Raw genomic sequence first — 25,337 nt, 5'->3', positions numbered from 1 at the left:
CTGCATGACCATGATGGACAGCAAAAGAGGTGGAATTAACTTAAGTATTCCTCAAAATTGACTCACACATTTAATAATAATTATAAGGTATTGCATTTTATAGCGCTTTTGAAGGAACCCAAAGCGCTTCACAATGAAGTGAACCCATTATTCATTCACTCCACAGTCACACATTGGGGGAGGTAAACTACATCTGTGGCCTCAGCTGCCCTGGGGTCGTCTGACGGAAACATGGCTGCCAATTCACGCCACCACCAAACAGTTCACATTCATACACCAGTGTGGGCAGCACTGGTGGACACAATGACAGTGACTGGGTAGAGGGAGCGAGGATCGAACCGCCAACCTTACAATTTCTAGAAGACCTGCTGTTCCTCCAGAGCCGCCCCATTTGAAAACTGTTAAAACATTGTGTTATTATGTTGTCCAACTCTAAGTGAGTCAATCTTTTAAAACTACTTCAGCAAATACCAATTAGATTTTCGGTGATTAACTGTTGCTATTGCTCGACTGTGTAATTCATAATTTTACACTTGATCCCCCTCCCAAAAACGCCAACTGTTGTCTGTCAAGTTCTATTTTTTTTTTTATTATTAAAAAATAATTCAATTAAACATGATGATCTTTGGACATCAATACTGTCCTACTTCTGTACCTGTAGGTTTATGGAAAATATTTTTAATATAATAATATAGTCATGTTTTAATTTATGCTTTTACTGGGTATACTTACACAATATGTTTGCACACCTTGCGTAATGGCATGAACCCTAATGGCACACTATAACCAAGTGTACGTTTACTACTACACATACAGACCTGATGAAAATCTTAAGACCAGTTGAAAAATTGCTAGAATTTGCATTTTGCACATTTGGATCTTAATGAGGTTATAAGTAGAGCTACAATATGCAAAAGCAAGAAGGGGGAGTGAGACAAAAAACATTTGGAACTTGTAATTTAACCCCCCCCCCCCAAAAAAAAAACCTGAAATAGCTTATCACCTGATCAAACGTTTAAGACCGCATTCATTTTCTGTCAGGCATTCACACTGTCATGCCCTCCTGATAGTTAAAGCTAAGAAGCTTTCTCTTTTTGAACGTGCAACGCAGCGCAATAACCATCAGACGGCATCTGCGAGAAAAGGGTTTAAAAAAACAAAAAATCAATTCAAAGACCTCGTCTCCTTCAACGCCACAAAACTGCTCGTTTAGGCTTTGCCAGGGAGCATCAAACATGGGACACTGAAAGGTAGAAAAAAGTTTTATTCTCTGATGAGGAAAAAATGGAACCTTGACGGTCCAGATGGCTTCCAACGTTACTGGCATGACAAGGAGATCCCACTTGAGATGTTTTCTACCCGGCACAGTGGAGGGGGGTCCATCATGATCTGGGGTGCTTTTTCATTCAGTGAAACACTGGAGCTTCAGGTGGTGCAGGGTTGTCAAATGGCGGACATCCCTCATGACTGAGGGCCCTCCTCTGTGTGGTAACAGCTGTGTTTTTCAACAGGACAATGCTGCATTTCACAATGCTCGTTTGACGAAGGACTTTTTCCAAGGAGAATAACCTCACTCTTTTGGACCATCCTGCATGTTCCCCTTCTTTAAATCCTATAGAGAACATTTGGGGATGGATGGCAAGGGAAGTTTATAAAATGACAGTTGATGCCCTTGGTGAAGCCATCTTCACCACTTGGAGCAATGTTCCCACTAGCCTCCTGGAAACACTCGCATCAAGCATGCCCAAACCAATTTTTGAAGTGATTAACAAGAACAGTGGAGCTACTCATTACTGAGTCCTACTGAGAACATTTTTTGTTTTGGTTTGGAGAGTTTTTTGTTATTTTTTGAGCGATGGTCTTCAACTTTTTGATCAGCTGATAAACAGCCTATTTCAGTTTAATTGTTGTTTTCAATAAATTACTTTTCCAAAGTGCCTTTTGTCTCACTCCCCCTTCTTGCTTTTGCATATTGTAGCTCTACTTAAAACCTTATTAAGATCCAAATGTGCAAAATGCAAATTCTAGCATTTTTTCAACTGGTCTTAAGATTTTGATCAGGAGTGTACTACATGGTGTCAGGGTATCATGAAATGTCTTTATTTGCATATGTTGGTGTGGACATCATTCTTTGACCCATACCCAAATTAACTGCATGATTGCATGCATAACTGAACACAGGCCCGTTTTCCGGTGGGCAAAAAAAAAAAAAATTTCCTCCAAAAAATGTAAGGGTTAAAATTTAAGGAAAAGTCCAACTGTGAGGCAAAATGAGAATTTTTGTTCTTCTACACTGCTACCCAGATTACTGGAAATGGTTTAATTGTTGGACCGTACTTTTTCCGCAACATCAATGGTGACGATTATCTCCGAATGTTGAATGAGCATGTCGTTCGTACTCTCAGAGGAATGCCGCGTTTTCGTCTTCAAGGAAATGGTCAGTTGGCACTTGCTTGGTGGGCCCAAGATGGCGAAGAACTGTAACTGATCAGGTGACAGAGCTTTTTGGTGATCATGTTATTGCTTTGAACCGCCCAGTGGAAGGGCCCCCCGGGGTCACCTGATTTGACACCAGTGGAGTTTTTTCTGTGGGGCCATCTCACATCAAAAGTGTATGTGACACCACCACATGACCTCGACGACATTGAACAGCAAATCAGAGCTGAAATTAACATCCTCCGGAGGGACAGGGGAATGATCAGGCGAGCAGTGCAGGACACGCAGAGGAGAGCGCAACTGGGCGTCCAAAGAAATGGAGGTCATATTGAGAACTAAGTTGACAAAAACTTACATCCATTAACCCAGTGCAAATAGTGTGAACAAAGGGTTAATCTGGGTATCGCAGCAGAGAAGAACAAATATTCTCATTTTCATCACAGTTTAAGACTTTTACTTAAATTTTAATCCTTTAAATTTTTTTCTTGCCCACCGGAAAACAGGCCTGTGTTCAGTCATGCATGTAATTATGCAATATGTACTGAAGGATGATGTCCATACCAACATATGCAAATTAAGAAATTCCATGAAAATATTCAATTGTCAACTTTCGTGGCTACTTTTTGTAGAGTCAATTTTTTTTAATACAACCTGTATACATAGTACTCAGACGAATTGTATTGCATGGAATAAGCATAAAATTGAGTTTAAGTTAAAAGTTGGAGAGTGTATTATTCAAAATTTTTTCGCCAATATTTTCACTTTTACTGTAAATGAATATCGGCTCCAAATATCGGTTGAATATCGGTATCAGCCCTGAAAAACCCATACCGGTCGATCTCTAATTTGAACCATTTCAAGGCTGCTATGTTGACAGAGCTCCAGTCTTTTATATATACTGTATATATATTTAAAAAAAGCTAAAATGCCACAAAATGTGTACAGGGTTTGAACGTGCATGGTTTCTTTCTTATTAGTCCAGCACGCACATGCATGGCCAAGATGCTCCTGGGGAGGACCTCTCTGTGTTGTCTGATGCTGAAGTGCCACGTCTTGATCCTCATCATGTCATCAAACATGAACTCCAAGTACAGGCGGCCCTCCACACAAACCTGATCCAAGAAACAAGCAAAATAAAGTTCAAGTGTATAAAAAGTTACAAGCAAAAGGATGTAGAAAAACTGAAGCCATACTTGTGTGAACATGGGCTTGCCGTTCTGGGTGACCATAGTGCACTGGTCACAGTCGAGAGAGACAAAGTTACTGTGGAAGGACTCTTTGGGATGCTTCAAGTTGTAGAAGAGCTCAGTGGCACCACCCTCAAAGATGCTCCGAAAATATCTGGGAATCAATGTCCTACCAATGGCTACAGGATAAAAAAAGGTAAATCAATCACAGAGTCTAAACCAGGGGTGTCCAAACTTTTTCCAGCGAGGGTAATATATGGAAAAGTCAAAAGATGCGAGGGCTGTTTTGATACATTTTATTTTGTAAAAAGGCTAACAGACATCATGTATGCGTTTAAAGACAGAACTTTGTGTTAGCTTTGTGTTGTAGGTGACAAAGCGTATTTTTGACAATACTTAATTACACCTTTTTGCTCTTTTCCCCCCCATTGTTGCTGTTGGTTTTTTTTTTGTTGTTTAATTTAATTTCTACAAAGTGACGCGTGTCAATAAAAAAAAAAACAAGCTGCGACCCACACAAATGCCCCCAGGCCATACTGTGGACACCCCTGCTCTAAACTATGGAATAAAAACAAAAAACAAAAGCAAATGATTATTACACAATATTTCCTCAAATTGTGCCCTTCAATATAATGTGTCCTAAATCAGGGGTCCCCAACCTCCGGGGTCATTTGGTACCGGGCCGCACAGAAAGAAAAAATAATTTCCATTATTATTATTATTTTTTTAATGTTTTATTTTGAAAAGTGGCCGGATTCTCTCTGTTACAACCGTCTCACTTGACGCATGTCCATTGTGCGTGTGCTAACTTGTGCTAACTATATTTATATTTACTAATATTTACTGTATTTTTACCATTTTCTTTCACCTCATATTTGGTCTCAAATGCTGATACTGTGTGGGAATGCATAAAGGTAAGTTTTGATGACTTATTGAGTGCTAATGTGCACATTTGTCTCAAGTTAATTCATGCTAGCGCACTGCCTTTTACCACACACGTCAAACAGCGATGTAATCATCTCTCTGGAAAAACTTGGCTGGAACTTGAACTGGTGGATGGTGGGTCGGCATTCATTTTGTGCTTTTAATTTGATGTTATTCATGTCTTAGTTTTACACAATACATATACATAATAAATAAGATAAATTAGATCGTTATAATGTGCAAACACCCCCCCCCCCCGGTCCGCGGGAGATTTGTGGGAACACAAACCGGTCCGTGGGTCAAAAAAGGTTGGGGACCACTGTCCTAAATAATAAACTGCACAAAAACTGCACATTTAAGCAAACTGTACTTATTCTTGGCTTAAATGAAGCATTTAAGCAATGAATTAACAATCCATGGCAGAAGAAGCGTTCTAATTGTGAATGTAGTGTTCTACATTGGCCACTAGATGTCAGTAATTGTTCGGTGAGACAAGCGTCACCAGAACAGGCATTTATTGCGGGTTTAAATTATCTCATAACAGGCACAATAATAATAATAATAATCATCATCATCATCATAACAACACAGGCTACTGATAGGCGACAACAAGCTAAAACTCAATTCCAAACCCCTGACGTCACTTCCTGTCCTCCACACATCTGTCCACCCACCACTAAGGTCCACTAGGGCACATATTCACTGTGACACACAAATAGGAGTTTTATTTATATCTTAAATGGCTTATTTAATCTTACTATGTCTACTATATTGGGTAATACAAGCGTAAAGCCATTTAAAGCCATCATTACAATCTAAATCTATTAATATTGAATCCTAATTCGTGGAAATTCACTTATCACGGTCGGGACTGGAACAAGATAAGTGAGACAAACGAGTGACAACTGTAAACATATCCTATTTTCCCTTCAATGTTGAAATATGCAAATTTGGGCTTGGAGCAGTTGCTCATGCACAAGCATCAGCATCAGCATCAGCATGGGCACACAATGTAGTCGTATCGTAAAAACCACATCGATCGTTGTCACCATACATAATCAAAATAAAATAAACGGCTAAAAATTTTACTAAAAAAGTCAAGAAAGTTGCACTTGTGCAGACCAGCCGAGGGCAACTGAGAGCAACTGCACGGAATTATAACACACATTATAAGGTCAAAACAAAATTTTTATTAAGTATCATTACCTTTCGGTGACAACTGACACAAACATATCGTAGAAATTGTACAAATAAAGGCCTCACTGCTAATGGAAGCCTGGTACTCTCTGCCTCTAGCCACAATTTGAGGAAATCAACAATCGTCGTTAACAGTTGTTGTTCATCTTACTGTATCGTTTGGGTCCATCTTCCAAGCAGAAAGTGATGGTGAGCATTGCATCGTCCTCAAAGAACTCCGTGGTGAAGGCATCCCACCACAAATTGTCGCAATCCTGACAGAGGAACCACAAGCAACTTATATTTCTTTGTCATTATTCAATGTCTATGCAATAAATAAGGCAAATTCATGACAGAAACTTCTATTTCTTCAATATCACATCACTCTGGACTCGGAGTGTGATGAGATTTCTCATTTAGAAAAAAAAAAAAAAAAAAACATCTCGCGGGCACTAGACCTGGGATGATCATAAATTAATCAATCACACAATACATGAAAATGATTTTGATAGTTTTGCCGCTCTCCATATATTGCCATGTGCGCATTTCAGAGTGGCCTTTTATTGTGGGCAGTCTAAGGCACACCTGTGCACTAATCAGGGTGTCTAATCAGCATCTTGATATGGCACACCTGTGAGGTGGGATGGATTATTTTAGCAAAGGAAAAGTGCTCACCTCAGTGCTCAGATTTAGACAGATTTGTGAACAATATTTGAGAGAAATGGTGATATTGTGTATGTGGAAAACGTTTTAGATCTTTGAGTTCATTTCATAAAAAATGGGAGAAAAAACAAAAGTGTTGCGTTTATATTTATGTTGAGTGTAATATATATTATATATGATCAATTTTAAACATAATACTGTTATATGATCTAAAGATTTCAAAATGCAAGCCGCACGGTGGCCTTGTGGTTAGCATGTTGGCCACACAGTCAGGAGATGGGGAAGATCCGGGTTTGAACATTCCAAAAACATGCATGTTAGGTTAATTGGCAACCCTAAATTGTCCATAGGTATGAATGTGAGTGTGAATGGTTGTCTATATGTGCCCTGCGATTGACTAGCGACCAGTCCAGTGTATTCCTCGCCTCTCGCCCAAAGTCAGCTGGGATAGGCTCCAGCATAGCCGCGACCCGAGTGAAGCTAAGTGGCACCTGCAATGCACTGTGACTCAGTTACCGTATTTTCACGACCACAAGGCGCACTTAAAAGTCTTACATTTTCTCCAAAATGGACGATGCGCCTTATAATGCGGCACACCTTATGTATGTGTTAAATACAGAAATAGCACCCATAAATGAGACTGCGCCTTTTAATACGGTGCGCCTTATGGTCGTGAAAATACGGTAAATAAAAAAAGTATTTTTGTCCAGTCATACCTTTTCATTTGTACTTTTCTTAAAAATATTGTTAAAATCTCGTCTTGTGTCGTTCTTGGACACCCAATCCCAATACCCAAGAGTGTATTGTGACACCTCTACACTGGACTAAAATTGAGGTTGGAAACTTGATTAATATGGCATGTTTGGACTCTTTCTGAACATGGTCTTACTCTACATTCTAGCTAATATCCTTGTCATGTGTGGAGATTAACATGCGTGTTTGTTGCCGTGACTGATCGCAAATGTGCCTCTCATTATTGCTACTCAGTTGGGCGCTCGGGCATTTAAACAGTTGGCACTCCAATTACATTTCAGCCAGGTTGATCAGATAATCTTATTAGAGTAGAGAATGTAAATGAAGTCATGGAGGTCTCTGGATTAATTTCCACAAATACAACAGCAGCTGTGAGTTCAATGTTAAAAACGCAGAGTGTTATTAAAATCATCTTGAAAATCAAAGGACAAATTGTTGAGTTTGTAAATACAGTCATGGAAAAATGTATTAGACCACCCTCGTTTCTTCAGTTTATTGATCTATTTTAATGCCTGGTACAACTAAAGGTACATTTGTTTGGACAAATATAATGATAACAAATATAGCTCATAAGAATTTAATTTAAGAGCCGATATCTAGCAACTTCCATGGTTTTCTTGATAATGACCAAAATCACTTATTTTGATTTAACTCTTTTGTTGTCATTGTTATATTTGTCAAAACAAAAAGGTACCTTTAGTTGTATCAGGCATTGAAATGAACAAGAAACTCAAGAAACATGGGTGGTGTAATCATTTTTTCCATGACTGTACATGCGCAATGCATGTCTCACCTCTGTCCAGTTCTGTAGCCTTTTGTTGAGCTCGTACATGCGATAGTCCGTCTGATTTCCATACGGTGTGGGTCTCCTGAAACAGGCAATAAGAAATTCAACACCCACAGCGCGAGTAGTAATTACAGGTGATTTACAATGTTAGTTTTGTTTGGCAAAAATGTGACAATATGAATTTTATTTGCAAGGCTGTGAACTCACCCCATTCCTGGTTCCATGTATGATGGGGGGTACATGGGTGTAGGCCTGATAGAGGATACAAAAAAACAATCAGTAATCAGGATAAATCAGCTTAAGGACGTCTGATGTATTATGCAAGTGCGGATTCAGGCGCTTTACGTTATTATGTTATGATTATCAAACAACGATCATATAAACTGCTCACAAAGCATTAGTGCCCCAAAGTGCAAACTTTCATTCCATTTGGTTTTGAAATCACAAATATTAACGACAGAAAACTTAAACTGACTTTGTTTTGCATTTAACTGTATCAAGAGTAACAACGTTGTTTTCTGAAATCACCCAAAAAAATCATAGCCTATTAGTATGACTGCCTGTATAGGTAAAACATGTTTTATGGGAATGACAGTTTTACCCTGGAAGAGATCGTTTATGTTGTATTAATTACGTAACTCTCATCTTTAATCAGAAAAAAACAAATTGTTTCTACCTATTTCTGTTCTTTAGTGATCAGCAGTAGAACACAGCTAAGTTTCAGGAAAATATCAGTTCCCAACAAGAAAAGGGAGAAAAACAGCTTTTTGTGAAAGGATACACGTCAAGCATAAATTTCACTTTCTGACACACACTTTTTGCTTTTGTGAAAGCTCATGAAAATAATTTATTCACAAATACAACACCATGAACTATTTACAATTTTCACATTTGGAACTAAACTGTGTGTGTGCACGAGTTAAAATTTCCGTAAAATGCGTAAATCTCTGCACGCTACACTCCTCCATGCTCTTCCACTTCCTTCTTGCTTCTTGCTGTGGGTTTTTATGTGGGAGTGATCCATGCCGAGCTCTTATCCAATGCACTTCTGCCACCTTGTGGCCGTTTTTATGGCTTAAAACTGCTCTAAATGTGACATCTATTAGTGTGCAGTTGCGTCATCACATCTTTTTGCCTCTCGCACAAAAGAATGTAAAATATGTATAAATATATCTTTGGAATTGGGCATTTGAGTTTATTAAAACATAAATGACTTTGGTATTGAATGAGTTATTAATTATGAATAATCTGTGAGTTTGCTGTGTAAATTGTTTTTTTTTCAAAATTGGAAGAAATCATCCGGTTACTTAGTTACTTTAAAAAATCTACTCAAGCATAAAAAGCAACTGAATATGCAACGCATTCAAAGTCCAAGTTACTTATAAAGACAGAGAGAGTGCCTTCTGTATGGTGCAAAAGACAGAGCATTGGTAAAAGTCTCAAACTAGGTGCTCTTTCATGAAGCAACACTTATGTTTGCCTTGCTCATCATTCACCACTGTTCCCTGGTGGTTAAAAAAACATCTTAAAAAAGTTCAAAACAAAAAATATACACAGTCAATTATAGTAATGCGAGTAAACGTCATTTGTTACTTTCCACCTCTGGCTATGAGGCTGAATTTCATGGCTATGGCTGTTGTACCGCTACTCCTGTCCACAGACTGCAGGAATGTTGCAGCCAATGAGTGTAGAAAGCATTATAGCAGAGTCATAATATAGAAACATTGCTTCAGGAAACTCACCCCACATCTCGGTCCAGCATAGCGCCTGGGTGGAAAGGGGGAAAGCTGCCGCCGTTGGGGGGTTCCTTGGGAGAGTACAGCTTGAATGACTTTGACGAACAGCCTGCACACAAACACAGCAGGGAACGGGGGGCGGGGGCAAAAGAGTAAAGATTTAGAGAAGATTGCTTCGATGTCGCTGCTTCCCAAATCACAACATCATCCAAGTAATCCAACTCTGGGTGTTTTTGCTCGCTCCAGTAAAAGCGCAGAGCCTGTTTTACCCACCTCCCCTTTTGCAGGCTGCTTTCATTAGCTAATGCATCTTCAATCTGGTAAATGGACAAAAAAAACAAACACGATCTGGCCGCTTCTTGTATCATGCACGCTGTTATAGGGAACCCTCCCCTCCATAAGAGCCGATCACCATCTGCACTGGTGTGTACATCTCCCCCTCTTGTTGCCTCCTCCACCCATCCCCCCACTACCCACTCATCCTGGCTGTTGTTAACCCTTGTCTGCCCAGATAAAGCATTCAAACAATTTGGGGCACTGGGAAAACATCTATTCTGTGAGACCCCACACAGGCAGCGGCTGCATGTAATTGTGACTAACGATGTCTTAAGCACTACCAGACAGAGATGGGGAGGGGTGCACATTCCTTGGAAATATGACCCTGGCTTCCTCATTAGAGCCAGCCACTCTTTTCACAGATGCTTTTATTAGGCATTAATTATGGCGCTGTTAGATCGTTCTAGTATTACCTTTTGTTGGCGATATTTTGCAAAGGCAAGCTGAGGCGATGCTATGTTAATTTGACCGGTCACAATTCATGCACACCATAGTATGTCACTGTCAGCTCGGCGTATAAAAGGCAGCAGTGCCAGATTAAAACCAACACAAGGAGGGGAGGGTGTGCAGGGGGGATGACTGCAGCATTGCCTAAATGGGTTTAATCTTCCCAGTGAGGGGGCAGCCAAGCATCATTTTTGGTGTTGGTACAAGACAACGAGAGTAGCGTGAGTGGAGAACTACATACCGCAGTGACTGTGAGGAAATACTTTCTCAAGAGCACTCAATAATGCTTCCTATTTGACCCCAGGACTGCCACCCTAGACTGAGCAAAATGTATTAGTCTGCTGCATTCAATCAACATAGTTGATGATCACACACTGATCTTGATCACAGCCAGATAATTTTTTTTCTTCACAAATGACAACATACACACGAGCGCCACCATATGCGGGTGCATCAACAGATAGATGAAGTTATTGAACAGGTACAACAACTTAAATCCTTAAAATAATACCCAGATACCCCTGAAAGGCGCCCTCCTTAAAAGGATGTTGTTCCCCAACAAATTGCAGGGTTTATAATCCACTTGAATGAATAAATACGACACCTCAAATCGACGGCCCTTTTAAATAACCAGCTGTGCCACTCGGCAAGTTAAATTAATTTACTCTGGCTTATATAAACATGTCATCTTAAACACAACACACATGTAGAGAACATCTGGTATCTGGTTTCCGATGTAAAATCTGCTAAACATGTCAATAGAGGCCTACAAAAAATATCAATTAAAAAGTAAACAACTGGCAAGAAAGCAAGTGAGCGATGGGTTGTACAAAAACCTTGGGATAATGACAGGCAAAAAATTATGAGAACGCAAACAATCCACTATTCAATAGGACCAGTTTGGTATCATTAGGCTTTCATCTAACATAGCACTAACATATGACAGGGACTATCTGCAGTTGCGTAAATGAACACTCTCAATCTAGGAGAGAATCTATCTATGAGGGAATATAGCAGTTTTCAAAAGGTACAACAGCATCACTTTGAGAGTGAACGTATTGTTTACACTAGCAGCCATATAACAATCTGATATACAGCAATAATGCAACTTTTAATTGGGATCCTGGTGCAGCTTTAGTCCGCCATAACAGATCAGAGCAAACAATGGAGCTGCATCCGATCACACCGATGCTGGATGTGATCATAAGCATATCAAACAAATCAAACACGAGGAAACACATGAGCAATGACAATACGTGTTCGATACTGGTGGATGGGTGCTCTTACACAAGACACCATACTAACTAACACACCCGGCTCGTTGTAGACGGCTCCGCAGGGCCGCATCCATTAACGGAGAACGGATGCTAGGCTATCAACCTTGTTGCTAGCACTGCCACTATACAGAATAGCCACGTACAGTATTCAATATCCTCCAATGAACCTGTGGTGAGAATAACGACAAAAGGGAGGCGTGCGCGGGTGTTACCTGAAGAAAAACGTCCACCGAAAGGCGGTGTTGCTTAACACCTCCACTCGGCGCTTTCAGCTAGCTTCGATGCTAGCCGGAGAGGCTGGACGGCTAAAGATCCAGCTCCGTCGCTTGAAAAAACACTCGTGTAGTCCCACACATGTGAAGGCAAGTCGGGTAGAAAACAAAAAAAAAACACGAGATAATAATGAGGTAATTTTTTTTTAAATATTCATTTGCATACAACTGTGGTTGTATCCATCTATTACTACTTCTACTACTACTATTACTACTTCAGGACCCTTTGTTCCTGCCAGTCGGTCGACTCTCGTAGAGGAAAAAACAAGGCCCGCCTCCAAAAGGCCACGCCCCCAAGGTGCAAAAAAACAAATTGAAAAACTACACTCAACGGCTAGATCATTAAGTACACTTGCACAACTTTATGTAAAGACTGAAAGTAACTGAGAGGGACGCTATAAGAGACTTATTCATTCAACAAAATATTAATCTGGCATATTATTTATAGAAATACAGTAGTTGTTTTTTTCCCCCAATTTCTTTAAGCCAGATGTGTCTGAAGTGTAGCTCATGCCCCTTTATTAGCCCTTGGCAAAGTCTAAAAATACAATGAAGGGGTGTATGCACACTAGGCTAGGGGTGTCCCAAGTTTTTCCAACGAGGGCTGAATACAGAAAAAATTCTGGGTAAATTGACGAATTTGTTGCATATGCTATGATATCTGAGCAAAACATCTTAGGCAAATTAGTGTAATCTCTGGCCATAAATCTCTTCTCCAATATTTACTACATTTTATTTTTAGAATATGCCTAGAAAAACAAGTTGTAGGGTGAAAATGCAGTTTGGACACCCCCTTCATGAGGGCTGCGTTTCAATTTGCGCACTTTCATACTTACACATAGCATTTTGAGTGCATAAGTGCGTTCATACTGAAAAGTACGGCAAAAGGGAGTGCGCCATCAGTACTCAGATGCTGCACCCAGCACACCCCAAACAGTGAGTGTGCAGGGATAAGTGTTTCCCAAACATTCATTTATACTGGCCCGCCATGAATAATATTGGATCACCACAGATGCTACCGCTTCGGCCTTGCTCACAAACACATTATAATGGGACTGTTTGTGTAGCTTGTTATTACAACTCCATACAGTAAATGCCATTGTAATACTGCTTCTTAACACACCTCATATGCATATACCACAACTCAGTAAGTTGTGTATTATAACACATCTGTTCATAAATATTGTGGCTCATTAGTCGCACAGGTGATGGTCAGGGACTTCGGCTTGCTTAAGTAAGATGCCAATACACTCCTGATCAAAACCTTAAGACCAAGACAAGAATTTGTATTTTTGCACATTTGGATTATAATGAGGTTTTAAGTAGAGCTACAATATGCAAAAACAAGAAGGGGGAGTGAGACAAAAAGCCTTTTGAAAAAGTAATTTATTGAAAAAAAAAACAATTAAACTGAAATAGGTTGTTTATCAGCTGATCAAAAGTTTAAGACCACAGGCTATAAAAGAGAAAATCTGCTCAAAATTGTCATTTTCTGTCAGGCATTCACACTGTCATGCCCTCCTGATGGCTAAAGCTAAGAAGCTTTCTCTTTTTGAACGTGGTCGGATTGTCAAGCTGCATAAGCAAGGACTCTCGCAGCGTGCCATTGCTGCTAAGGTTGGATACAGTAAATCAGTCGTTATACATTTTTTGAAAGATCCTGAGCATTATGGAACAAAAAAGTCAAGTGGTAAACCCCCAAAAAATCACAGGATCCGATTGGCTGTCGATCAAGACACACATTAATGCCCTTACTGGTGCAGACTGCAGCGCAATAACCATCAGACGCCATCTGAGGGATAAGGGTTTAAAAAAATAATAATAATTCAAAGACCTCGTCTCCTTCAAAGCCACAAAACTGCCCGTTTAGACTTTGACAGGGAGCGTCAAACATGGGACATGGAAAGGTGGAAAAAGGTTTTATTCTCTGATGAGAACAAAATTTAACCTTGACGGTCCAGATGGCTTCTAACGTTACTGGCATGACAAGGAGATCCCACCTGAGATGTTTGATGCCCTTCGTGAAGCCATCTTCACCGCTTGGAGCAATGTTCCCACTAGCCTTTTGGAAACACTCACATCAAGCATGCCCAAAACAATTTTTGAAGTGATTAACAAGAACGGTGGAGCTACTCATTAGTGAGTCCTACTGAGAACATTTTTTGTTCTGGTTTGTAGAGTATTTTGTTATTTTTTGAGCGATGGTCTTACACTTTTGATCAGCTGATAAACAGCTTATTTCAATTTAATTGTTCTTTTCAATAAATTACTTTTTCAAAATGCTTTTTGTCTCACTCCCCCTTCTTGTTTTTGCATATTGTAGCTCTACTTAAAACTTAATTAAAAAATGCAAATTCTAGCAATTTTTCAACTGGTCTTATGATTTTGATCAGGAGTGTATGTAGCGTGCCACCATAGTGCAAACGGACAGAGGGTCATCAAACTGAATGACAGTTTTACTCACCATGCAAACCAAAACATAAACAGCACAACAGATAAAAGGTAAGCTGACACACAACAACAATGACACGAACAACCATTCTATGTGGGTGACAGCAACAAAGCGCTAACAACAAACGTGAATATTTACCTGTTTTAACTTCCCGTCAGGCATGCTGGGTGCTCCAGTGGAAACTTCCTTCGACAATACACTAAAATCAGTGCACACTTACATGCAGCCCATTACACATTATGAAAGTTTTTTGTTTTGTTTTTTCAATCGCCTGTGAGTTAGAAGGGTCACGCGCGTCTCCTGATGCACAAAATGAAACTAAGTCAATAGCTTCATGTTCTCTTGTTAAATAGGGTTTAAAAACACGAGATAATGTCACACATTTCTTAGGACACAATCCAAAAAGCACCATTTTCCCCACCCACACACAAACACTGAGTCAGAGTTTTTGAAAATCTCCACTCTGGCCAAAGTTTTGTGTCACGGTGGATGCAAATGCAAATTAGATGCTGATGTCTTCTACCTCCACCTCTCCACCCCAGCAAACTAATGCCACAGATAGATTGCAGTCTTGTGGGAAACACTGGGGAGATGGAGCCTAACGCAGCTAAAAGGGAGAGAAGAAGAAGCCAAACATTGCAATCATCATTTTCTGTAAGTGTGCAATGATGGTCATCGATTTGGGACAGCACTACACTGTCAAAATTTGCGCCTCCAGGAACTAAGTAGGGAATGTACATTGTATAGTGAAGTGTAAGCACACATATTGAATTCTCAGTAAGTAATTATGTTATCCATTTGACCAGAGGGCTTCCACAAGTGACAGCATGTAGCATTCTCTTCCTCTACCCACATACCTGAACAAGCTGAAATGACCACAATTGCCCCCAAGCGCTTCGGAGGCACACAGCGTTTGGCCAACGATCGAATTAGACATGCTGAATGTAAACGAGGACTTCACATTGAAGCATGAAAAATGGAGAGACTGAACTATTTCGGGAATCCAACCACTTAGCCCCCTGCGTGGCGTCAGAAGATTTCAGGGGAAGCATAGCAGTACGCTTTGGTTAGGTTTACTGATTTTTAGATCATACAGTAAGAGACTCATTTAGTATGTATGTATGTATGTATTTATGTAAGCAGAAAACTGCAAAATATTCTCTACAATATAGTTCACAGTGCTTGTGAAACCATAGTATATGTTAATGTGTGGTCTTTTGGCGGAATCAAGCAATGAAATCGAATTATTCAGTCTTAATCATCATCTGTGAGTAATGAAATGATGACTATCAAATTAATTAACCCTTTGTCCTGACCTTCTCCTCCATCTTAAAACAGCCTTTGCCATCATCTCCGTGGTTTATATTAAAGCTCTGGAGTATGATCAAGAGCTTTGGCAAGTCTGAACCACTGATCAGTGTTAATCAGGCTGGTTAATTCAAGGCGTCTTTTAGTAAAGGCTTTTGCAAAATGATCGACTCTTCGTTGATGGCTCAAATCCTTTTTAGACCGCAGTCCTGATCCTTTTCTAGCCTCATATTATGTAAGGGAATAATCTGCAGCCTCACTTTTAATCAATAACCACTCTGATGTTTACAAGCAATAGATTTGAAGGAAAAGAAAAAAAAAGCCTTTGTGGTCTCTAAGTGCGCTTTAAAGCTCAATTGGTTGAGGCATTGGCTTTGTCAGTTTGTGTAATTATATAAAGCTGGAGGACAGCAGATGAGGGAAGTGAAGCGGTGGGAGTAAATACATCTGAAGCCCACCAGGGACTCATGTAGGAGTAAAGCCCCACATTACAGCAGGCAGGGCTTCCACTACAGCAACTGTAGAATGTTCAGTCTACAGGTGAGGGGAAATACAGTAGTCGGCACTACTCCAGGCTACATCTTCAAAACTTATCCTTCAATGTAAGTGGTGACAAGAAACCAGCTTCTTTCCCTCTGGCATTTCTGGGTTTTTTTTTCTCAGTCTTGTCATTTTTTGACAAAACACACAGAGCATTATTAACATTTACAAAGCTGCAGGTGATGGAATATATTAAACCAATAAGGCAGGAATTAAAAGAGAATGAACAAAAAGCTTTTCTGGCAACAAGCCTTCATTTGCATTCAATGACTGTCAATGAAAGAAGAAGAGCAAAGGTAGATCTACACTGCCCTCTGCTGGAACTCTGTGCGAAAACCCACTGATGGACACTATCAAAACTAAAATTAATTCAAGTGAATTAAACTACAATAAATTAGTTTTAGCGTATGGTTATTAATAGTACTGTACTGAAACAGTATGGAGTTGCGCTTGAAATGATTCCCTCTCCATTGTAAATGACACTTATTTTCAAATGAACAAACTTTCAAAAAAAGGTTTCCAGAAGTTTGTATTTAGAGGCACACAAAATTTAATTTGTATTTTGATTTACTTATAACATTGTATTTTATTCAACTAATCATTATTGCAGTATATGTTTAATATTATTCATTACAGTCATCTCTCAGTAATCGGGGTTAATTTGTTCCAGACCCGACTGTGGTAACTGAATTTCCGTTAAGTAGTAGTCCTTATTTAGAAATTGTATATGTTTGTAGTTAGAGTATAGAAAACCTGTTTACGACCTTCTAAATGCGGTTTTTAACATTATAAGAGCCCTCGAGACATGAAATAACACCGTTATAGTCACCTTTACACTCATGTGACCCAATATAGGAATCATAAAAAGGCAGAAAATAAGCCATTTAAGACATAATATAAAGACTCACACATGTTAGCATTGGGTCCCATTGTACTTCCTGTACTTCCTGCGGTGGCTATTATCTCATCAATGTAACTTTACCAGCACCTAGTGACCAGTGTAGACTACTACTTATCAACAGCATCTATTTAAATGCGTCCTCTGAAGACCTTATATTTATATTTTAGTTAATGTAGCAATTTTTATGCTTAATTTAGGCCAGAATACGTACAAATTTGCTTAAATGTGCGTATTTCATACAAATAATAGGCCGTAGTCAACCATGAAACAGTGCTGATTTATTAATATACAGTGTTCCCTTGCTCTATTGCAGTTCACCTTTTGCGGATTTGCTGTTTCCTTTTTTTATTACAGCGTATGAACACTGTTACAGGCCGAGGCTGGCCCGTCCATAAGAATTGCATTGTTGGAATTGGAGTGTCTCGCTCTTCCCTCTCTCGTCTGGCTGCACCGCCCATTGTTCTCTGCGTTACTGGCTGTAGACCATTGTCAATCAATCTCCTTCGTGCCGCCCTGCCACGTCATCCTGTGTCATCGCTTGGTTGCTTGCTTAATAGCTTGTAAATTAATCTTTGGTTCGAAGGAGGACTGCAGCAATATGTTTAAATAAGGATACAAAAACGCTACAGTACAGGCACCAGGACAAAAAGACACGGTCGCAGGAGTGAAACAGTTGTGACTGACTTCATAATTTCTTGTGTCCGACCTGTAGGTTGATCATTAAAATTCAAACAAAAGTTGGAACTTTTTTTGAGAGTGTTTAAACAAGACAGAAATGTGAGATACTGTTCTTGCCTGTCTGAGAGTGGGTGTATAAAGTGTATGGTGAGGGGTTTTACAGCCTTAAAACATATACAGTATAATCATTGTAAGAAATTAAGTTGGCTACTTTGCGGATTTCACTTATTGCGGGCTATTTTGGGAACCCATCCCCCGCGATAAACGAGGGAACACTGTATTTTGGGAAAAAAAAAGCGTGATAGTGCGAAGCCGTGAAATTTGAAACACCAAATGGCAAGGGAAGACTGTATGATGCGACTGTGATGATGAGCCAAAAGTGTAAGGGACTGGTTTGTGGTTTCTGCCCAGTTTGGTTGCCGCCCAGTGAACTTGAAGATCAGGGCTGGTCAGGTTCTTCCACACCAAACATGACTTTAGGGACTTTGCTGTCTTCCCCAATGTTCGAAGCATCCAAAATGTTTTGGGAATGCCTGGCCTGTCTACTGACTTTATTCATTAAGACTTAAATTTGGTGGTGATTTGGCTAAACTCCCTAAAGTCACAGTGGGTTTTGTGCAGAGCGCGTCGAGCTGTGTGAGAAATTTCAAGTCAAGCCGACTTATGATGTCAAACTTTTGCCTTGAAGAACAGCACCCCCGTATGGGGTATTGGCAAAATAATTGCACAGGCGTCACAGTGGGGGTGCATGTTTTGACAAATGTTCACCCTTTTGTGTGCAGCGGCTCAGTGGTAGAATGCTTGCACAAATATACGTGCAAATGTCCGAAGTGTTCTTTTTTTTCCACACAACTGTAGTGTATGTTTTTTTAACACCACCCAAACTACCCAGTAATTCCAGTCTCTTGTTGTGCTAACATCCAGGGAATGAAATCATGTGTCCTGGGGAAAAAAAGGTGTTTTCCATGATCTCACTGCAACACACTGTGACTATGTGTGTGGTAGTGTGTTCTTCTTCTCTCCTGCTTAGCTTGCAGAGACAGATGGGAGCAGTACATCTAGTTATTTAAAGACTAACGCTGAATAATGAAACACCTATATGGCACTGTGCTATATTTGACAGGAATATTAGCACGGTTGATTTATAGGGACAAAAAAGAGAAAAAAATGTCAATGTCACACCTCAAGTACAAACTCAGCATTGTTGGTTGCTAATTCAAAGACAATGAATCAACACGACTGATGATATTTTCGTGACTTCACCACACGGCTGCTAAAATAGCTCTCTGTAAATCCTGTTTTATGGGGAATGATTCCTTTAACGGCTCCCATCTGCCAGCATTTACCTAGATTTGCATTCGCTCCACGACACCGTGTCGTTCACTATCTGCGTTATTCAAATTCAATATCTAGCCTGTCAGCAGCCAATTGCCCAAATAGATATTTAATAAGTCTTATAATAAAAATATGAATGAGGATGATGGTTTACAAAGTAGTAGCGCCTCTCACTCTTTTCCCTCTGTCTTGTGCTCTCACAAGTCAAGATGTGCTCTGGTTTTTCAAAAACACATTTTCTTCATCCTGCCACCCTGCTGGTTGGCACATGCCAGCCTTCCGCTGCCGTGCTGTGGGCCTGCAGCAGATGTGACATCACAACAGTCCGTCCCCTCTCTGCAAACCCCCACCTTCATCTCCTTTTCCTATCACACTCCCCAGCATCTCCCACACATTCCTCCTTTTTCTTTCTGCCTCTGCACACACACGGCCATTTTGATCTGGTTTACAGTTTAAGGAGGGGAGAGAGGACGCATCAAGAAAGACGCTTTAAGCGCAGTGATGTTGTGTAATCACTAAAAGGTTGTTAGGCTGCCATCTTGGCTCTGCTTTAAGTCATGTCTCCCCCCCCATCAAGAGACATGTGACTTTCTGCATGAGGTAACAGCGATGTTAGTGCATGGAATGACACACACAGACACGGAGAGTGAAACAAGGGCAAAGAGTGAGAGGAATGGAAAGGAGGGAGGGGTAAGAGTGATGAGCCGAGGGGAGAGTGTGCATTTGAGGGGGATGAGGGAAGGCGGGCGGGGGGCATACATGCAATCTATTTTTACCATTTAGTCGGAACAAAGGATGTGATTGGCTCTGCTGCATTATAAGGACGCAGAGAACAAAGCATTAAAAAAAGGCAAAGTCACAGCAAAGGAAGGTCGTCAGTGCAATATAAAGCCACATAATGCAACATGCACTTAGGTCAGCCATCTTTAACGGCTAATAGTCTTTTATAAGAACAAAACAGATGACCTGAGGCAAACAGGAAACGTGGCCATTTGTTTTTTCAGTGCATATCCACACATGGATACGCATCCATCCATTTTCAATACCACGTAACCTGCTCTGGGTCACGTTATGCCGGAGTCTACGGTATCCCAGCTACACACGCTGGACTGGTCGCCAGTCAATCACAGGACACTATTCACTCTGACTGAGAAGTAAACCCATGCTGGTGCCAGCTGAGTCAACCACTAAACTAGGAAATAAGTTAAATAAAATGAATCCGCCCCAGGGTCAAATTGTCTCCATTATAAAACCAAAGAGCCCACCTCCGTCCATCCATCTTCTATGCCACTTACACTCACTATGGAGTATGCTAGAGCCTATCCCAGAAGACTTTGGGTGAGAGGCGGAGTGCACCTTGGACTGGTCACCAGTCGATCGCAGGGCACATATAGACAAACAACCATTCACACTCACATTCATACCTATGGACAATTTAGAGACTCCAATTAACCCAACATGGATGTTTTTGGAATGTGGGAGGAGAGCCAACCTCTATCGTCCAAAAAAATGATTTACTGCGTGCAAACAGTGACACATACCCGTGTTTCTCTGTGGGCTTCTGCGAGATATCTACCAGTCTAAACTTGCCCGAGCAGGTTCTTGTTCCCCATGATGGGTGCTTGAGCGCACGTACTGTACCGTATGTGATGCTTGACTGCTGCTTCACAACATGCAAGCTACAGCAAATTCTCTCTGCGCAACCTTCACACACACATATGGATGTCATTAAACGTTTCTGCCCTACAGTGAAGTCTGTCAACAAGGCGGGAACAAAAGTAGAAGAGCTTAAGAAGGCCAGGAAATAGACCAGACCCTCCAAAAAAAAAAAATCACCCCTCCGATATTATAGCCGATAGCTGATGGCCAGTAAATCGTTGATGTCCAATTAAAATGACTGACTGTGTTTGCTTCTCATTGGGGAGCCAGCACTGAGAGAAAAATATAAAATGTGAGTGTAAGACCCCTAAAGTCCTACAACTTGGACAAAAAGGTTAAACAAAACACAGATTTCACACAGTCACCATGCTAAAAATCAGCAAATGTCAGAAACTTCCCCTAAAGAGTCTCTTTTGTTTCGTGTGGTGCCAACACAGAAGGCTACCACTGATGATAAAGAGTAAGTGTGATGATGGCCATAGAACCAGATAAACATAAGAAGACAAGATAAGAAACGTAATTACTTAAATGACCATTGCGTATACAAATGACATTATACGACATCCATGCTAGTTCTAGGGATGTATCCATGCAAACAAACTGAATTTTTCTTCACACACACATGCGAGTTGTATGAACAGATGCAGTCGTGGAGTAGAAAGATGTTGCAAAAAAGTATCTCACGTTAAAAATAATGGTGATCAACGAAGCAGTCATCAACAGTTGAGCAGCTAAGACATATGATATCATTTTGATATCTTCAGCTATATGTTGTTATTTTAGTGATACTAAAATAAAAAACATACATATTGTCTTGAAAAATATTCAAACAGCTCTTAAAGAAGAGGGAGGGGGAGTCTTATATTCAGATCAATGCAGTAATTTCACCATACTGATGCTAACATAAATACACTTTTTATAACCAAGACATTAATCCCAGCAATGCATATGAAATGAAATGTAATTGCTCAAGAGCAACATGTGCAAGCAGACAAATACCTCCTTCGCTATGGCAGCACAGTGTAAAAACTGCACCGCAAGTAATAACAGGAGCACAGAAGCACCTATGACAAAGAATTCTCAGCATCTTAGCACAATGTATCATCTTATGTACCCCAACTGATGGTTGAATTAGTCAGACAGCGAGCGAACTGAAGCACCTATTGAGCTCCAGAACAACAACTGAAATCATCAGGAAGTGGAATGAAAGGCAGAAAAAAGGTGCTTGACATGCACAAGAATCAATTTCCTCTTTGTGCATCAGAGTGAAAATGTTCTCCAAGTCAAGTATTGATATGTGGAGTGCTGCCTGGCATTACTTCAGAGACTCTAAACCCTTGTTTTACTCCATGTCTGTTCAGAGCACAACACATTATGAGTGACACAGTTTGACGCATGGCCTGGGGCCGCTTTGCAGCTCTTTTTACATAAGTCATGTTTGTGACAGCAAAAGAGGGGAGGGGGAGCTAGACGACGAGGCACTCACCGGGACAAGCGCAACCTCCAACAGACATCTTCTCACATGTTGGGGCCTCGGCTCTGAAGGAAACGGCAGCTCTCGGCCCTCACGCTGCTTGCATTCGGGCTACTCTTTCTGAGGAAAACAACACAGGCAGACAGAGAGAGAGAGAGAGAGAGAGAGAAAGAGAGAGAGAGGGGTGGAGAGATAAGAAGAAGAGGGAGTGGTACAAGCAGGGCCACCGCTCGCTCTCTGTCAGAGGCAGGAAGTTGGCAGTGGCTGCATCATTAACAGGCGTGTTGCAACACAAGTGGGAGGGGAAGCGGAAAGAGGAGTGAAACAGAGTCTTAATTGCACATGAGAGTGGAGTAAGTATGGATGGAGCAGAGATGAGAGTGTGTGTGTGCAGGTGTGGGTGAAAGAAGAAAGGGAGAGAGAGGCAATTAGCAGCAAAACGCACAAGATGGGAGTGTTTGTATGTGTGGCAGTGATGCTTTTTTTTTTGCTAGTGCTGCTATGGGAGATAAACATTCTCAGTAGGAGCCCAAAGGCGCAAAAAAAATAAAAAAATACACATGCACACGCAACCCCTGCCTCATGTATGACTGATTCCCATCTCTCCTCCTTTGCTCTCTCATTGCTTTCTTCTGCTGCAGAAGGAAGACCGGCGTTAATCACCGCAGACAGTATCGATTAAAAATGCAAAGCCCACCTGGAGAGCAGAGACAAGAGAGGCCCACGGTAGCCAGCAAGAGCACATCCAAATTAATTTGCACATAAACATGAAGACCCGTTTGCTCGCTTCTGCGTGCTTTAATCCAACGTCACACTGTCATTAGTGTGACACAGGTGACAGTACCTTCACCTTCAGGCATCTGGACGTCAACCTCAAGTGTGCCTCTTTTCTGTCAAGAAAAATTGGAGGTTGCCCAGTGGGACAGGTGCCTGACATAGAAAAGCAAATAACCGTCAGAGTCTTAAGTTAGCTGATATTAACAGCTGTGGCTGTAGGCAACCTCCTGAAGTAGTTTTTATTAACTCCACAAGATGGCAGGAGCTGCATTTGAAGAATCATTATTGGCCAGCATCCATTAGCTTTATCTACCTCTGCCTGCGCTTTGAAATGTGGGTTGCGCTGTTCATCTGTAGGTGTGTTGGTGCTCGTGTTACATCTGCTGTACTGTTTACAATTAAGTCATCACAGTATTAAAGTTGGCTAAACAGTTTGCTCAACAGCAACGCTGGTTCTGGTACTACTGTGTTGTGCAATATGCTTGTTCAGAAATGTCCATCTGAAAGAGATTTTCCCTTCACCTTTCTCATGCACTCCAAATCATTGTTAGAGTTAAAACATTAAGTTGGTATACATAATGAGTTGACATTTCACAAATAACAGCCCGGCCTCTTTGCAGTTTAAGGTAATAAAGTCCCTGGCTATAATTAGAGCACACAAGAAATCCCTCATTTACCACGGTTAATTGGTTCCAGACCCGACCATGACAAGGGAATTCCTTACTTATAAATCCAATATTTTCATAGTTAGAGCATAGAAAACCTATTCATGACCTTCAAAATGCAATTTTTAACATTATTAGAGCCCTTTACACTCGTATTACCCAATGTAGTAGACATAATAAGAGTAAATAAACCATTTAAGACATAAATCAGATTCATGTTAGTGTGTGTTACTATAAAGGTGTTCCCTAGGGGAGATGAGTGATGGGCGGACAGGAAGTGACGTTGGGGATTCAGCACTGAGTTTCAGCATTGCGTGAGTAATGGCTGCAACAGTAGCCTGTGTTTTTATTCGAAATTAGGAATTTTTAATTTATTTTGAATGTATTTATTATTATTATTATTATTATTATTATTATTATTATTATTATCATCTTCTATGAATTCGCCTTTCGAATGCCTTATATTTGTATTTTAGTTCATTTAACCATTTTTGTGCTGGACAGTGCTCACTTCAGGCCAACAATATATAACATTTGCTTAAATATGCCCATTTTAATGCCCATTTTCATAATAGGCCGTATTTTTTGAAAAACTGTGATAGAGTGAAATTCAAAGCACGACGTGAGGAGGGACTGTATACGGTCATGGATAAATGCAGTTGATTAAATATCATTTTTAACAGAATATGAGGGTCGCCCTGTGACTGTTCTGAATTCCTGTTTTTATGTAGCGTCGTATTAAGCAGAACAATGGCAGGATAGAAACATAAATGAATCAACAGGGCCTCTGCTGGACCCAGCCAAGTAGTGCACTCCATTTTGACTCAATTGCTTCAAGCCACCATTACAGTGTTCCCCTCGCTCTATTGTGGTTTATATTTTGCGGATTGTTTCGCAGATTTGTTTGTTTTGTGCTTCTTTTTTTTATTACAGCGTATGAACGCTGTTACAGGCCGAGCCTGGCCCTTTAAGAAGAATTGCATTGTGGGAAGTTGAGTGCCTATCGCTTCCCTCTCTCGTCTGTCTGCACCGCGTCTGCGTCCTGATTGGCTGTAGACTATTGTCAATCAATCTCCTTCGTGCCATGTCTCCCGTGTCTTTGCTAGCTTGCTTGCTAGCTTGTAAATGACTCTTCGGTTCATCTGCAGCAATATGTTTTAATAAGGATACAAAAATGCTACAGCGGAGCGGAATGCTGCCAGGACGTAAAGGCACGGTCACAGGAGTGAAATATGCGTGAGTGACTTAATAATTTCTTGTGTTGATCATTAAAGTTCGAACGAAGGTTTGAACTTTTTTGAGAGTGTTTAAATGAGAGAGATGTGAAAAAATGTTATTGCCTGTCTGAGAAAAGTGTATAAAGTGTATGGTGAGGGGTTTTACAGCCTTAAAACATATATAATAATTGTAAAAAAAAATTAAGTTGGCTACTTTGCGGATTTCACTTATTGTGGGGCTATTTTGGGAACATATCCCCGGCGATAAAAAAGGGAACACTGGAATGAATTCCAAGCAAATTCCTAACAATCAGTTATCATGCCCGCTCATGTTTGT

The 25,337-nt window shown here is 40.5% G+C and overlaps 1 protein-coding gene across 5 annotated transcripts in view; it reads right to left on the bottom strand.

Moving 5' to 3' along the window:
• ldb1a (LIM domain binding 1a) overlaps positions 1–25,337 on the bottom strand; it is a 29,619-nt gene that overhangs the window by 3,100 nt on the left and 1,182 nt on the right. For 3 of the 5 annotated variants that reach the window (XR_008573569.1, XM_054797947.1, XM_054797950.1), the window contains exons 2-8: positions 22,354–22,461; positions 9,669–9,771; positions 8,134–8,178; positions 7,933–8,008; positions 5,896–5,998; positions 3,630–3,802; positions 3,426–3,548 (exon numbers count right to left, since the gene is read on the bottom strand). Coding sequence is in view for 4 of the 5 variants with exons in the window: in XM_054797947.1 (XP_054653922.1) it covers positions 3,426–3,548; positions 3,630–3,802; positions 5,896–5,998; positions 7,933–8,008; positions 8,134–8,178; positions 9,669–9,771; positions 22,354–22,381 (651 nt within the window). In the remaining variant the exon portion in view is untranslated. Of the gene's footprint in view, positions 1–3,425; positions 3,549–3,629; positions 3,803–5,895; positions 5,999–7,932; positions 8,009–8,133; positions 8,179–9,668; positions 9,772–9,935; positions 10,054–11,934; positions 12,263–22,353; positions 22,462–25,337 lie in introns of those variants that run through there. The other 2 variants (XM_054797949.1, XM_054797948.1) reach the window with 2 other exon arrangements.

This window comes from Dunckerocampus dactyliophorus, chromosome 14 (genome assembly GCF_027744805.1).
Source record: "Dunckerocampus dactyliophorus isolate RoL2022-P2 chromosome 14, RoL_Ddac_1.1, whole genome shotgun sequence".
Lineage (NCBI taxonomy): Eukaryota > Metazoa > Chordata > Actinopteri > Syngnathiformes > Syngnathidae > Dunckerocampus > Dunckerocampus dactyliophorus.
The sequence above is the reverse complement of the archived record's forward strand: the minus strand, read 5'-3'. Positions and strand labels throughout refer to the sequence as shown.